The sequence below is a fragment of the Hippocampus comes genome, unplaced genomic scaffold (assembly GCF_001891065.2).
Source record: "Hippocampus comes isolate QL1 unplaced genomic scaffold, H_comes_QL1_v1.1 scaffold180, whole genome shotgun sequence".
Classification (NCBI taxonomy): domain Eukaryota; kingdom Metazoa; phylum Chordata; class Actinopteri; order Syngnathiformes; family Syngnathidae; genus Hippocampus; species Hippocampus comes.
In genome coordinates this window covers 237,732-254,515 of record NW_017805076.1, presented here as the reverse complement: position 1 = coordinate 254,515, position 16,784 = coordinate 237,732, and the positions used below count along the sequence as shown (strand labels likewise).

The 16,784-nt window shown below is 41.8% G+C and overlaps 1 protein-coding gene across 1 annotated transcript in view; it reads left to right on the top strand.

Moving 5' to 3' along the window:
• The window catches only part of LOC109513053 (cuticle collagen 3A3-like), a gene marked incomplete at its 3' end in the record, with an annotated part of 59,278 nt that overhangs the window by 13,455 nt on the left and 29,039 nt on the right, over positions 1–16,784 (top strand). Inside the window, exons 2-5 of the mRNA XM_019865256.1 lie at positions 14,541–14,599; positions 14,685–14,715; positions 14,795–14,997; positions 15,097–15,247. Coding sequence (XP_019720815.1) covers positions 14,557–14,599; positions 14,685–14,715; positions 14,795–14,997; positions 15,097–15,247 — 428 coding nt within the window. The remainder of the gene's footprint in view (positions 1–14,540; positions 14,600–14,684; positions 14,716–14,794; positions 14,998–15,096; positions 15,248–16,784) is intronic.

Here is a 16,784-nt window from a genome sequence, read left to right as displayed (position 1 = left end):
GAGTTGACTGTGTGATCAACGCGATTTCACTGCGCCTGTATGTGTTTGTGATGTAGTGTGGTATGTGAGTGTGTTTCTTCTAATTTACTTTCGTTTTGTTTTGTTTTCAGTGTTGCAGGGGAGGGCGGGACGCAACAGATAACGTTATGTGCGCATGCGGGTTGCTATTTAAGTCCGCAAACTGAGGAATCGCGCGGGTGAAAGTTTTTGAGATGGCGGCGAAAAAAACTCACCAAGGTCTACTAATTATGACATTTAAGAAATGGGAATGCTAGTCTGATTTTTCGAATGAATGGTCTAAAGGGCGTATCACTAAACTCACCTGGGATGTATGCACAGAACGCGAGAGCGAGATACGACGAGAGACACGATTACGAGGCAAGTTGGTCATTAGATTTGTAGGCTAATCGCTATGAAAAATATTATGAATTGGTATTGGTTATTCTATAATTTACTGGTTGTAGCATGGTAACTTTATGAATAAAACATTCGTCACAAGGTGTAGTGATGCTAATGTTAACTGTTGGTAGAACTAATGATGACATGTGTTAAATTCTTTCGTCAAATTGATAGTAAATTATACATGCATCGTATTGGGAAGAGGATGTCAAGCCACATCAATACTTACCTGTATTAATGATTACCAGTAAATTAATCTTTGCAGTGTGAGATTGGAAAAAAATACTCTGATGATGCCACATGAGTACACCAGTTTTTGATCCATTTATTTTTTGGAATAAACCTGGAGTACACAGCTGCTGATGTAATGTTCATTGTTAATGCATAGTTTTCAAACATTTACCCTTGAAACATTATACTTTTGAGTTTCAGAATTCTTGATTATGAATATCAGTCAAAATAGAAAAATGGGTTCCCATGATGAACGTTTACGGAACCCAACATTAGTTACCGTGGTTTCCCATTGGGTTATCCGACGGAACCGAAAAACGGTTACCATGAATTTCCGAAATCCTCAGGCCTGCTACTGAATTATTTAAATTTTTGCAGCATTTGTTTATAATTGTATGTATATGTTGTTGTTTGTGTTATTATCATATGCAATTGAATAAGTACACCGTTTCAGAATTCAAAATTTGGGACTCTCAATGCATAATGGGACTCATACTTTTCTGATCAGCGAGTCCCTGGGACTCGCTGCCGGTAAACTGTAAAATTATCACTGAGAGATTACCGCTTTTTCTGCACTCAGTGATTGACTTCGATGCAAAGTCATTTTTCAACTTGTCTTCCGTGCCATGTCATGCCTGTTCAGTGTTGATTTACTTCATATGAAGAAACTACTGCACTAAAACATTAATTCATAAATGTATATCATATGCTTTTATTTTTTTTTCTCAATATAAATAACACGTACCTTGACTGTTCTACTCTTTGAATAAAAACACTTCGTTCAAGCGTTAGGGAGTGCAAGGGGTTATGATGGAGGGGTGTTGCAAATCATGAAGACCTGCCAGGTGGTATGATAGCATTGTTTTATACATGTCCTCGGCTAGGCCTCAGCTTCAAAATCAGTCCTTGGTCCTTGGCCTTGGCCTTGGAGGCAAGTCCTTGGTCCTTGGCCTTGGGAAATTTCTCAAGTCCTTGGCCTTGGCCTTGGCCTCGGAGTCAAGTCCTTGGCCTTGGCCTTGGCCTCGGGTTGCCAGTCCTTGGACACAACACTGCCAATCAAGGATATAGCTCTCGAGGAACTGGAGTTCCTTACTCCTGCTCAACAGGTCATGCATGTAAAACCTTATGCTCAAGTCAGCCTCGTTCAGTCTATTCAGCCTTGAACATGTATACACACAAGGTTACAAGTGTTTCATTATTTTTCTTCCTTTTAAATTAAAGGTGTCTGCAGTTGCTCAATTTACAGCACTTTATAGGCTATTTAATTTCACTATTGTCCTCTTTCATTCAAAGTGTACCCAATTGTTCCCTTTACAACACTTTATAAGCTATTTAATTGAAGTATTGTCCTCTTTCAGTGTAAGTGTACCCAGACAGGTTTTGCTTCATTTACAGCACTTAATCAGAATCATCTTTATTGGCCAAGTATGCAGAACACACAAGGAATTTGTCTCCGGTAGTACAGGCTACACCAGTATTGCAATAATTTGATCTCAGATGTACACACACACACACACACACACACACACACACACACACACACACACACACACACACACAAAAAACGTATGTGTACACGCACACACAATCGTATGTGTACTCTTTATTTTTATTCCAATAGTGCATAAGTATGAGCACACACTTATTTGATACTTCATATAGTCAGTGTAGAAAGAAAAAAAGGGAAAGAAATTGCGAAATTTACGATCATCATTCACTTTCACTTACAGCAATTTCTTGGATAATGTCTTTTATTTTGCTTCCTCCGTCTTTCATTTTGATCACTTTTACCCTCTCTTCCAGCGTTAGACCGCTGCTTGTCTTAGCTGCTTGACATCCAAAGGTCCGTTTTGTAGCCATTTTAGCAATGCAACGTTCATGCTGCGTCTGAATCTAACAATAACAGATACTTCCGGGACCCGGTGGCTTTTCTTTCCACTATCTCACTGTCTCTAACTCGACCTCCCCTCGATCGCCACCCAAGACAGCGTTGCTCAGCTGATGTCATGCAATGAACTTTTAAGCCAGCCACAGGACGCTTCGTAGTCCTCGATGGCCATAGTTAGCACGATGGAACTCGCCTTCTCTCTAATTAGCGCTGCAGTTAGCGTAAGGTTTTTACCATGATAACAAGTAAAGCATTCCAGGGAACATTCGTTTATTTGACTGTCCGTCGAGCCACAAGCAATTTACTCTGAGCAGCTAATCGGATGCTCGGTAAGCCAATGGCAGAGCAGCTATGAGTACGTTGTGTTCAGGAAACTCGCAGCTGTGACCGAAATAAACATCGTTCACTATGTAAACCAGTGTGGTAGTTGCTGTTGTCGTTTCCGAACGAAGCAGTAGAGGTCGCTGTTGGATTAGACTTCGGTGTAGTGAATGTCTTCGCGAGGCAGGAGCAGAGAAAATGATTTCGTACAACGCAACAGGGTTTTTTTTGTCGTGTGGGGGGCAGGAGAATGGGAATGGTGTTAATGCATGAAGATTTTTTCACATTAGGGGGTATTTTCGCTCATGTAGGTTTTGTTCTAGAGGAGTTTCTCACTGTATTTCTACGACATACGTATTCAGGGTCAAGGCTAATGTTTGGGGCAATTCACTGATTCCTTGCAGCTCTGTCCAGGGGCGAAGCAAGTCATTTCAATGCCCGAGGCAAACGTAGTCAGAGTCCCACAGCCCCTAATTTTGTTCATTTGTGACAAAATGTGATTTATGTAATATAGGCTATTTGTCCTACTTTTAAATACCATTACAATCAGTGGCGGGCCCTCAGGGCCAGCAAGGCCTTCTCTGCTGGCCTAAACATTCTCAGAAAAGTACATTTACTTTTATGTATTTTAAGTTATTTTATAATTTGTCATTTTATTTTCATAAATATGTAAACAAAGTAATTCTCTCTATTCTTTACATCATATTATTTCCACTTAGTCGATAAATAACTTATTTATTATGGTAGAGTTTTTAACCAATCATATTTCAGCTAGCTTGCGTTGCCAGGTAAATTAAACTTGCTCGGGGCCTTCAGATTAAACAGAGCAGGCCCCTGTGCGCTGTAAGTGAACGGGCACAGTCAGGTTTCAATAGCCCATCCTGTATCCTGACTTGTTCTCGTCTGCTACTAGGGCTAGCTAGAAGGCCTTACGTCGAGACTGGCCGTGCGCGTTCGGTGATTGGATTAGCGCCTTTTCTGTTTCCTGAGAATTGTATCCTGACTTGTTCAATAAAGATTTAAAAAAAAAAAAAAAAAAAAAACGATTGGATGTGCGCTGCCCGCGAGCGATCAATCCATTTTAACCCAAAATGGCTGAAGGAGAAGACGTTGATCTGGTTGTGGAACTACTTTCCACACAATTTTCAAGACGGACCTTCCACCAAAAGCTGGATATTGTGCGAAGAGGTCACCCAACTCCTCCGCTAGCTAACCTGTCCCAGCAAGGAAAAGAGTTTGTCCGTCATTTTCAGACGAGCAATTATGAACGCTACCCGTGACTCACAGTTAAAAACGTTTGGGGACACTCGCGTAGATGTGCACCTCAGTGAACAGGCACGACATCGGTGAGTCAATGAATTTTATTTTACATTTCTTCTTGTCATTTTATTTCGTTAGTATTTAATTCATGGTAACGAAATAAAATGACAAAGATACAAAAATGTATCAAATAAATCTGCTCACCTGCAATTTATAATGGCGCATTGTAGTCACCTTCGTGCACGAAAGTTCGTTCAATCTCAGCTGTTAGTCAGTTATTAGTTAGTCAGTTATGTCAGTTATTTGCTGTTGTATCGCCGATTTTCAAAATGCAAATGATCTGTTTATTTTCAAAGAATAGTTTTGTTATTGTTTGGTTGGTGTCTTATATGAAACTGCGACATTGCGCAATTTATTGGACAGACTTGTTTAAGATCACACAGCGTAATTTGGGTGGCATTTTATTTCGTATTTTTAAATCATCTTTTTATTTTTGACTATCTGTAAATTTAGTTTCCTGCTCTCAATTGTGAATGCATACTTGATGGTTTTAAATGCTGCTGAAATTAAGTGCTGCTTGACGAGCCTATACAGTATTGCGTTCATGTATGTGACGTCACTGAAGGCCGAAGGTTGAAATGCACGGCCCGCCACTGATTACAATGATCTGACAGCTTAAATTTTCTTACCAATATATACCACCAAAGACTTGGAATATTAATGTTTAATATCGTATGATCTAAAGCATGTGAAATCCTTGCAATCCCTCTTGTGGATTATTGTCGAACAAGTGAAATATTTTCACAGTGTACAGAAATTAGTAATAACATTATGCAACTTTTAGGATAATTGACCTTTTCAACCAGTTTAATCTCACTTATCGTGAATGAAATTTCTCATGTCACTCTTTACTTCATTGAATAAATAATATAAAATAGCAACATTTTTGAAGCCATAGAATTTGCTTTCATTGATTTCTGGACAATTTTAAGTATATTTGGCAATTGGAGCATACAATACTTAATTTGTAACTCACAAACTTGGTGTTGGGGAGGCGTTAGGGCTAATCAGTTAAAGGGGGCTAACTGTAGATGGTGTGCCGGTAAGAGCACAGGCATGAAGAGACAGGATTTGAGCATGCAATTCAGTATCCTCTACTGGAGATGTCTTGTAAGTGAATACAGGGAAGTACAAACAATAGAGGGTGATGTTGGTTGAGATGATTGAGGAAAGATGAATGAATGAGAGATGAATGATCATAGATGAGGAGAGATGAATCATTCTGAAGATGAGATGAGAGGAATGATTGTTTTTGTCATGAACTCAGAGCTTAAGGAGTCACCAATGAGGTCGGTGGTACAAAGGAGTTTACAGGACACAAGGCTGAGATCGAACTGAACTAATAATGTTGAGCAGGACGCAAACTCGGAAACTGGAAAGGCACTGTAATCACGCGATACCTACATATGTGAATGTGAATGTCTCACGGCAACTAAGTTAAGGAGCGGGCTGAGCCTTTGCTACACTTGGGCTTATTTTATCTGTGTCGCAAATCTCTATTCAGTGATATCCTCTATTTTGATATGAAAATGGTTTGAATTTTTTGTAATGTACATATATCGGCAAACGGTGATCTCAGATTTTAGACAGTTGTAATACTCGATTTGCTAAATGTCTGATGTTGCTCACCATGGTCGAATGGTCATGGTGTTTGTTTTTATGCTCAAACACCTGGAAAATTGGAGGAAACATTGGCCATCACCTGAGAAAGTTTTGATTGAAGCGCCATTCATTCATTTGACTGTACCTTGAGAATGTGGATGATAATCTGTTTGCCTCCCAAATTAAGTTTTCAATTTATCTGCCGATATGACCGGATGTCATTTTGGGCGGATACAAACCAGTAGCATCCCTGGCTTCCTTGTTCATAGATAAACAGTTGTTGTTTTCCTCAGGGGACAACCTCTCTTGATCTGCAAGAAGGTGGTTAATGTCCAATTCATACATTTTTCCACTCCCGTCAATGGCTGACTCAACTCTTCGCCTGTTGTTTCTTGAGCAAACCTTATCCGCTCTGTCATTTCCTACTTCTGCATAGGAATTACCTCCTGTATGTGCTTTGCATTTTATAAGGGCTACTTATTTTGGTTTGGGCAGTGCCTGTGTACGTCTTTTGGTCGTCATTTTGAATACTTAAATTCTCCATGGGGCAAAATGTACAAAGTTGAAAGACCAGCAAACTTAAAAATGAAATAATTGGATGAACTTCAAGACATTTTTTTTTCTTTCAGTCAGCTGGAATGTCTCTTCACCAGCGGATGGCGGACTCGCCTCCATTTCAATGAGCACATCCACTCGATGCCATGTCTTCAAAATAGATTGTTTCAAACCAAAAAGATTGTCCTCGATCAGTTTGTTTTGCTAATGTAACCCAGGCTGGTTAAGGCTTTTATTTTATTGTTATTTTCTGTTTTCTTGAACTTCTCTGCAGGGAAAAAAAAAATATTGTACGTACACATGCACTCATATTACTCATAAATGTATTTTTTGGGGGGGGGATTACATTGAGAAAATTCAATGCACATTTCGTGCAGGCTGGTTTTTTTTTTTTTTTTTGGACTGATAGAATCGTCATAGGATTGAACTGCATCTGTGAATTAGATGCCATGTGGGATGTCAACGAAGCACATTCAGATTTTTCATAACCACCTCTTTCCCTGGAGGGTGGTAGTAGAGGATAAATAATTTTCCTTTTTTTCGACTGGACAAATGTTTTTTTGTTTTTGTTTTGTTTTGGATGAGATCTCAAACATTTTTTGGGGGAGGATATGACACCAACTCTGATTTAAACTGATCCCAGAACGGATATTGAGAACATTTTATTTTGAACCTCCTCAGCACTAAGGGGGGTTTGAGAGTATCACAGAAGTGGTAGTCTTCGATTATTAGAAAGTATTAGCAGTACAGTGGACGTGTGTTTTTGTTTTCTTTTTATGATTTCTTGTTTGGGGTTGAGAAAATTTTGTGTCAAAGGAGTGTATTCCTAGTTGTTGCAAAGTTTTTTTTTTTTTTTATGTAGTCATATCGGCAATATATTTTGACAAATTTCTTGTCAGCGTGTCGTATTTTTGTTGGAGGTTTCCCTTTGGACAGTCCCTCCCACCCCCTCCAGCCCGCCCTGACAGCACTAGGTAGCTCCTTCAGCCAGATACTGTTCCACCCGCGCTGCAAGAAGGAGAGATACCGCCGCTCGTTTCTACCGACTGCTGTCAGGCTGCTGAATAAAAAATAATTGTAAATAGCACAGCCACCTTATCTATATCTATATTTATATTGCACTTAATTGAATGGTGTACATTTATTTTGTGAATGCAAACATTTTGTTTTTCTTCTTTCTTCTTTCTACCCACAATCTTGCTGCTGTAGACTGTAAATTTCCCCAGTGTGGGACAAATAAAGGATATCTTATTATTATTATTTATTCTAAGTCAAGTTTGCTGTTGGCAATCTTACCGCTGTTAGGGTGGTTTTGTTTATGGCCAACAGGTGGCACTGTAGGTCTCCTGTAGGTCTGCAGTGGCAGAAATGTAGGTCATTGTGTCATTATTCAGTGTTTTGTTAAAAGGACTCCCTGCCAAACCAGTCGGTGTCAGGTCTTGTGTTTGTCATTGTTTGTGTCTGCCTTGTCTTTGTATTTTTGTTAAATACATCTTGTTAAATCCACCCTGCTCCTCCCTCCACCACCTCTGCTCTTCACAACCGCCACCTGAGATGAATAAACCCGAGATTGAATAGATTTGGTTAGTTTGATACATTTATGAGACATTGGTTTCTTTTATCCCTGACACTTCAGTAGAAGGGTGACACTGAGTCGCTGCACAAATGGTGGCTACACTAACATTGTAAAATTTTTTGAACAAACAAATGCAGACACTGCATGAGAGGTAAGGATCATTGGGGGACCGTCCAAAACAATGTGATCAACTTTTTGTAAACATTTACCGAGTGCTGCCACTTATCTGACGCATGCTGAAAGTTTTTGTTTGATTAGATTAGGCATTTTCAAAGCCTGTCCTGGGAGCCAATTGAGGCCCGCGTTCAAATTTCACGAGCCCCTCGTCTCTGTCATAAAATCAGTTATGTGCGGCCCACTTGCACCCTTGACTGGTGTATAAAATACTCGTGTCCCCCCCAAAAAACAAACAAAAAAACCCAACAAAGTTACATTTTAACAGAAGATGGCAGGAGCGCTGTAGCCACATGCTTGTGACATTTGACTCATCATTTCAGCCCATCCCATTTGAAACGTGGTGACTGTAGCTAAAAAAAGAAAAGTTGACAGCGAATGCAGCTGGTTCGATAAAAAAGTTGAAATTGGGAAATTGAATTATATTTCCCGAAATAGAAACAACTGTGTCTGTCTCATTTACCTCGAGACTTTAGCTGTTTTCAAGGAATTCAGTGTCAAGCGGCACATCCAGACAAAACATGCAAACTACGACAAGCTAACCGAGGACAAACGCAGTGAAAAATGTAAGCAACTGGAAGCTGTTTTAATGGTACAGCATTGGGCTCTTGTCAAAAAGCACTGCTGTGCTTTTTGACAAGAGCCCATGAGTCAAGTGAAAATGCCACATGGACGAGCTGTGAGGTGACAATGCTGATTACCAAGCACTGCAAACCTCACTGCGGTTGAATTTATTAAATACTGTATGCTGTAAATTGTTGAGAAAATTTGTCCTGAGAAGAAGCAGGATTTGCCTGGCTCGTAGCACTGTGGTACGGAGGATTGAAGGTTGGATATTAAGAGACAAAAGGAGCTGAGTTTGACTTTTATTTGTCAACCTCGGATTTTTCACCCGAGATGTGCAACAAATTCCTGCAGTTTTTCATTGATAAGGTTTCTACAGCTAGGACTCCTGTCTCAAACACCACATTTGACCCCTCTGTCCACATTCCGTGTTCAGCTGTGCTAAATTCTTTTGAAAGTGTGTCCTTGACGCTTTTAGAGGATGTGGTTCGCCAGACTAAGCCATCTGGCTCCCCCTGCGACTCTCTTACCCCGCATTTTTTAAAGGAGGTTCTCCCAAATATTGGTACATTGGTCTTGGCCATTATCAACAGCAGCCTCTCTTCTGGTATAGTTCCCCAACAGTATAAACATGCTGTGGTCCAACCCTTGATCAAAAAACCTGGTCTTGATCCAGATGTGCTGTCAAATTTTAGGCCCATTTCCAAACTGCTTTTCATTTCAAAAATTCTGGAAAAAGTGGTGCACATGCAGTTGAAATCTTTCTTGGATGAACATAACATCTTGGAAGTCTTCCAGTCAGGTTTCAAGATGATGCATAGCATCAGCCCTGTTACACGTTTCTAATGACATCCTCCTGGCAAATGACACTTGAGACTACGTGTGTCTGGTTTTATTGGATTTAACTGCAGCATTTGATACAGTGGATCACAGTATTCTGCTGACTCGTCTGCAGCACTTGGTGGGCATTGGCGGGAGTGCTCTTGAGTGGTTTAGGTCCTATTTAGCTGACAGAACCTTTTGTGTCACACTTGGCTGCTCTGAGTCACGTACTGCTCCTCTGTCATGTGATATTCCACAGGGCTTAATTCTGGGGCCTCTGCTGTTCTCACTTTACCTGCTCCCATTGGGTTCCATCTTAAGGACACATGGTATTTCCTTCCACTGATATGCAGATGACTGTCAGATCTATGTCCCACTGAGCAAAAAAGACGCTTTCTCATTAAGGCCACTTTTATCCTGCCTGGAAGAAATTAAAACCTGGATGGCACAAAAGTTCTTGAATTTCAATGAAAAGAAGACAGAGGTGATACTGTTTGGTCCCAGTGGCCCTTGTACATCCCATCCTGTAGACTTGGGCCCCCTGTCTCCTTATCTGAAATCAACAGTCTCAAACTTGGGTCTTAAACTGGACAGTGATTTTAAACTTGACGAGCAAATTGGTGCCGTTGTTAAATCAGCTTCTTTCACCTTAGACAGCTGGCTAAGGTAAAACCTCTCCTTTCTCATGAGCACCTTGAGACAGGAATTCATGCCTTCATCATGTCCCGGCTCGATGACTGCAATGCCCTTTACTTTGGAGTCAGCCAATCCTCCATTAAGGGTCTCCAGCTCGTCCAGAATGCTGCTGCTCACCTCTTGGCTGGTCCTCGAAGGAGGGAGCACATAACTCCTACTCTGGCATCCCTTCACTGGCTCCCTATACATTTTAGAGTTCTTTTCAAGATCCTATTATTTGTTTTCAAATCTTGAAATGACCTCGCACCACCTTATCTCTCTGAGCTCATCTGCCCCTACACACCTGTCCGGCGCCTCAGGTCTGCGGACCAGACATTATTAGAAGTACCAAGAACTAAACAGAGGCTCAGAGGGGATCGAGCCTTTTCCGTTGCCGGTCCCGCTCTCTGGAATGACCTCCCACTGAACATTCGGCAAGCCCCCTCGCTGCCCATCTTTAAATCCTGTCTCAAAACTCACTTGTATTCTTTGGCATTTGACTCAGCATGAGTCAGATTTGATATTAGTGTTATTGTTTGGTGCTTTCTACCATTTTTGTTACTGACTTATTGCTTTAATGTTGTATATGTTAGTTGCTCCTTGTGCAGAATTTGTATGTAGCGATGGATGTTTGAAAGTGCTCTCTAAATACAGTTGAGTTGAGTTGAGAACCTGCGATGAAAGCACAGACGCATCTGACATCGCTCATTTCCCGCTTCAGGCATGGCATGAACATTAATATTCAGGACTCCTGTCGAGTTGTACACGGTGGAGGGAAAGATTATGAACTACGCCTTTTAAATATTTACAGCACTTCGTCCCACTATATCAATACACAGCAAGTGAAAGAAAGACGTTGCAGAGTATCAGTGGCCCTTTATCAGTTTCCTTGTCACTGACAGTATTATGCATGACTCACAATGCATGACTCACAAGATAGAGGCCATTCGGAATACTAAATAATTCAGCATCACAAATCAAAGATTTTATCCTGTGGGATCATGTTTCAGGGTTTGTTTTGGAAAATGAATGAATCAATGAAAAAAAAAAAAAAAAAAGTCTATTTGGCCACTGAGGACCTCTCCCCAGTGTGTCCTCATGTCTTTGTCCTTTGTCTTGCCTACAATATTTGGCAAAAGGTTTTGTGATGCAAAGGTTTTAGCGTGTCAAAGACAGGTAACTCCTTGACTACTACGCCACGTAACCATCCGATAGTGTTTAATCAGGTTAGTAGTATCTTTTTCGAGCCAAGGCACATTTCTTTCATTGAAAAAAATCCCGCGGCACACCACTACCTGAAAATGTGAAAAAAAGCTTATTTGAACAATTAAGTGTGATATTGTTACTATCAGCATTTTTTTAATATTGAAAAGTAACGCAATATTATAACACATTGAATAGGAATCATATCAAAACCAATCCAATATTTGGTGCATTCATTTTTATGGCAAGTAAAATATAGTCAATTAGAACTTTAACTTGCTCAGGGTCGGATTTTTTTCTGTGTGACAGCCGTTTTGTTTTTTCTCCCGGTTGTTTGCGCTCTCCCGCAATATTGTACCGATCCCTTTTCCCATCTTGAGTCTTTGTATAATTCCAACAAAATTCAAATGACTTTTCTGCTGATTGTGTTGCTTGAGGTTGTCCAGCTTCCATTTAGTCCATATTTTTCCATCGGAAAATTCGCTTACAACTTTAGCTTTGCTACATGTTTTACAGAGCAGACCTTTCTCACTCGAAAAAGAAAATTTCTCACTCAACTGGGTGAGATATACTCTGACAGCCAACTGCACAGACTCCAACAGCCATTCCAACTTAAAAGCACCGCAGTTCATTCTTATTTTGGGTTGGGGAGTCGACGTATCAGATTCACTGCCCGGTTGTTTCACCATGATAAAGGATTCGCATTAGGATCACTTATCATCGCCGCACCGTTATGGCGCAGAGAACATGCGCAAGTACTGTCAGTACCATTATTGCCTGCATAGCGTCATTGCATCGTATCATGTGATTGGCTGGACACCTGTCGCTCACTAAATTACACAGCAAATTGATACAGAAAAAAAAGGTATACATCTAATTCATTTGCAGTGCGTTCACTTCACTGGATTTTCTTGTGCACTGAGAGTGTGCGACCAGAGCGCAGTTAGAGAGAACATTGGTGCCGTTGCATCTCCGGTCAACGTAAATCTAAATGAAAGATAGCTTTCGTTGTATTGCCTCGCGCCGCAAACTTCGCTTGTCTCGAAGCAGAAGACAATTAGCTGCTGCTGCTGCTCCCTACTGGGATGGAAGAGTACTACATGATTACAATGTCAGGCGATAGACCGCACAGGCATACATATTGGATAATTTCCCATGGCACACCTGACAATACACCAGTGTGCCACGGCACAGGGTTTGAAAAACACTGTTCTAAGTGTTGCACTGAGGAAACCAGTCATTTATTTGAAAAAAAAGTGAAGCGACACTTTTGTTTGGCCTGCGTAGCCACATACGCACGACTTCTTTGTTGGTTCAAGCGGCTTTTCCTTCATGTGGGCACTTGGCAAACGAGCATGCTCAAAACATGCTTTTGTGCTTGTAATTTTCTCTTACATGCTCATAATTGTAGCACAAATCTAGTGCCATGCATTCGCCTGTCTTCAGCATGCAGAATGCCAGGATCGCCGTTTTCTTCCCGATTTTTTTCCTCTCACACATTTCATTGAAGGTATTTTCTGTTGATATTGATCATGCTATCGTGATACATCGTGATATCGAATTATTGCCCATCTTAAAAACATTTATTCCTTTACTGTTGCAAAAGTCTGTGCCAGTGACTCACATGATTTACAGTTTGCGATTTGCTTGCGATGCTTGTCACGAAGAGACGACTCTTTCCCCTCCACCCTGAACTGGATATGGGCACACACCGAAAAAGAAGCTGTTTGGTGAGCAGACCTGTCGGATTGAGTGCTTCAAGTCCGATGAACCAAAATAAGAATTGCAGGTCCATTCTGACCAACATAAATTGTTGCTATCTTAACAAAAGGATGGTGCAATTGTGAAATTGGTGCAATTATGAAATTGTATAATTTTTTTTTCCCACAACACACGTTTATTTCAACTAATGTGCCATGATAGTTGTGACAGTGTCGTAGTACACTTGCCTAAGTTGTGAGCAGGCAGCGTGCGATTGGTTCCCCCGAAGTGGAGGTGTGGATGTGGGTGTGAATGGTTCTTTGTCTCTATATGTGCCCTGCAACTGACGAACGAACAGTTCAGAGTGGAGACTGCCTTCTGCCTGAAGTCAACTGGGATAAGCTCCAGCACCCCACCATGACCCTGTTCAGGATAAGATGTGTTGACAATGGATCGATGGCTGGAAATGTGCCATTCGTGATTGGTACTAAACTGACTCAAAGGAGACAGACCAGTTTGTCCTCTTTGCAAATCCACAGTAGCCTTGACCTGCATCACCCAGCTCCTTGCTGCTAGGTAGATTAAAAAAAAAACAATAATCATAAAGAAATATGTACTGGCTGTTTGAAAACATGTTATGACTTTACGTACAAAGCACGTAAGGTCGCAGGGGCGGTGACCTTTTGTGAGCTCAATTGACTTCAAAGTGACTCAATTAACTGATGAATTACAGCTTGTCGGCATAAAAAAGAAATACAGCTTGGAAATACCCACCGAATATAAACCATCCATCCACCCATCCATTTTCTAATACACTTTTTCTCACCAGGGTCATGGCCGTGCTGGAGCCTAACCCAGCTTTTAGGCAGTAGCCTTCTTGACCTACCCCACCCAGCTCCTTGCTACTAGGTAGATTAATAGATAGTAATAATAAACAAATATGTACCAGTTGTTTATTAGCACTCCACGTCCAAAGCACATACGGTAAAGTGGGGAGAACAAGTATTTGATACACTGCTGATTTTTTTTTAATTTTCCCATTTATAAAGGTGGAGGTCTGTAATTTGCATCAAAGGCACTCTTCAACTGCGAGGGGCATAATCTAAAACAAAAATCCAGAAAATCACAGTCCGTGTTGCCCAGCAACAGCCCCTTAACCTGAACACTCTTCAGAAGGTTTGTATGGAGGAGTGGGCCAAAATTCCTGCTGCAGTGTGTGCAAACCTGCTGAAGAACAATGGAAAAATATCTTCAATTACAAACAAAGGTTTCTGCATCAAATATTGAATTCTGTTTCTGTGATATATCAAATGTTTTTAAATCATTCATTTGCATTTTATGGCAATAATAAGAGATTTATCAGCCTTCCTCCCAAGGACAGTCCAGGTACCTTGTGTTTTGGCATGGAACTTGGGCTTCAACAAACTGACACTCTCCAAGTAGCCAGCTCTGGCAGCATGTTCACTTTCTCTCAATGTATGTTTACTGTCCCTTTTCAATGTCTTTTAGGTCATCATCAGCCACAATGAGCATTCTCAAGGTGTTCGCTGTTGCCCTTGTGCTGTTCGGTAAGTCATCAAACTCTCAATTAGCAAGTAACAAAGAGTCAGTGAAAGGTCACCATGTAACAAAGATGTCAACTCTTTTTCACAGGAAACAGCTGTCTTTCTACGAAGATAAAGAGGTAAAGTGCCAGCCGACACAGATGTTTTTTTTTTTTTCCAGATGCCAGTGTACAATCTGAGTAACAAATTCCCATGTAGGTCACCACAAGGTCCACCTTCAGGACCACCTGGTCCACCTTCAGGACCACCAGGGTTTCCATTTTTTACACCAGGGGAACCTGGTAGGGGGCCACCAGGGCCACCAGGGCCAGAGGGTCCACAAGGACCACAGGGTCCACCAGGGTCAGAAGGTCCAACAGGTCCACCTGGACCAGATGGTGAGCCAGGCTCTGATGGTCCACCAGGGCCAAATGGGCCACAAGGTCCACCAGGACTAAATGGGCCACCGGGACCACCTGGACTAGCTGGGCCACCTGGACCGCCAGGGCCATGTGGGCCACCAGGACCACCTGGACCAGCAGGACCATCTGGACCACCTGGACCACCAGGACCACCTAGTCCACCAGGGCTACCTGGACCACCAGGTCCTCCCGGGCCACCGCAACAATATCCATACTGGCCTTTTTGGCCACAAGGGCTACGACAACCTTGGCCAACAGCACCTTGGCCACCAATGCAACCAGCACCTTGGCCACCAGTACCTTGGCCACCTATGCAACCAGCACCTTGGCCACCTGGGCAACCAGCACCTTGGCCACCTCGACCACCACCATATTAGCCATCACCATCTTAACCACCTGGGCTATCACTTGTTCACTACTTGGGCCACTGCCACAACCACTGATCCAGTATTTTATGACCCATCATCTTAACAACCTGGATCACCCGGACCACCTGTGACTAAGGATGAAAAGAACCCACCCGCCATCATGTCAGGCTATACCATCGCTAGGACCACACTAATTTCATATCATAATTAGCCACCCCAGCATATAGCAGCCACCAGTGCAGCCACCTGTTGTCCTGGAAAAACAATACCCACCGGAACACCAAATGGTCAACCTGCCCCAACGACCCTTCCGAACTGGACTAGCACACTGCAACCTGAACCACCCCCTGGGCCATTTGTTACTCCAGATGCAAAAAATATTCTGGAACATGACCTTTCAAACCTGGATCACCACCTTGGTTCCCACCAAGACAGACCGAGCCAACCCCAGTTATTCGAGATGAAAACAGTCCACCGAAGCCACCACATTCCTCACCCAGAAAACTTGTTACTGGCTAGAAACACACCCACCTGGACTAGCAACATCCAGTCCACCACCTGGGCTACTTGGGCATGTCAAACTAGACCAGAGAATGTGAGTTGTTCTGAATCCAAAATAAATCTTGTCTTTCAGCATTCACTTCTAATCATAATGATCATTGTGTGGTCATTGATGCGTAATTGCAAGATTCCCATCTTTGCCACCTGCATTCAATTCAAATAATAAAGATGATTTTTCTTCTTGACAACTTAGTTGCTTGAATGTGACCTCAACTCAGACATTCTATCCTTCATGTTCAAAGACACGATCATGCTTGGTAGATATGGCATTAAATTGCAACCGCCTGCTGCCATATGAATAGAACAATAATAATCATACGTCTGTTCATCTTTCACTTACCGAACTCAATTTTATTCATAGACCATTTTAAAACATTCTTGGCTACAAAGTGCTATACATACGGCAAAAAAAAAAAAAAGTCATACAATAACAAACATAAATCTAAAATACAGCAGACACCATAAAAGTAAAACAAGACGCACGAGTCCAGCGCCAGTCCTCAAGAACCAATGCACTGCCTGTTTTCCATTGCTCCCTGCTGCAACGCACCTGATTCAAACGATCAGCTCATCAGCAAGCTCTGAAGAAACTTGAAAATGATACTGATCATTTGAATCAGGTGTGTTGCAGCACGGAGAGAATGATAATGGGCAGGGCAATGGCCCTTGAGGACGGTGTTTGGACATCCCTGCACTAGGACAACGCAGTCTCAAGCTGGGCTGAAAGCCAGAGAATAAAATTGTGTTTAAATCGTGTTTTAGTCCTTGATACCTACAGTGGCGTCTGAGCTGGGAGGCACTGATCTGGTGCGGATGGATGGATTAGCTCAGAAAGGGAAGGTAAGGTGAGGTGAGACC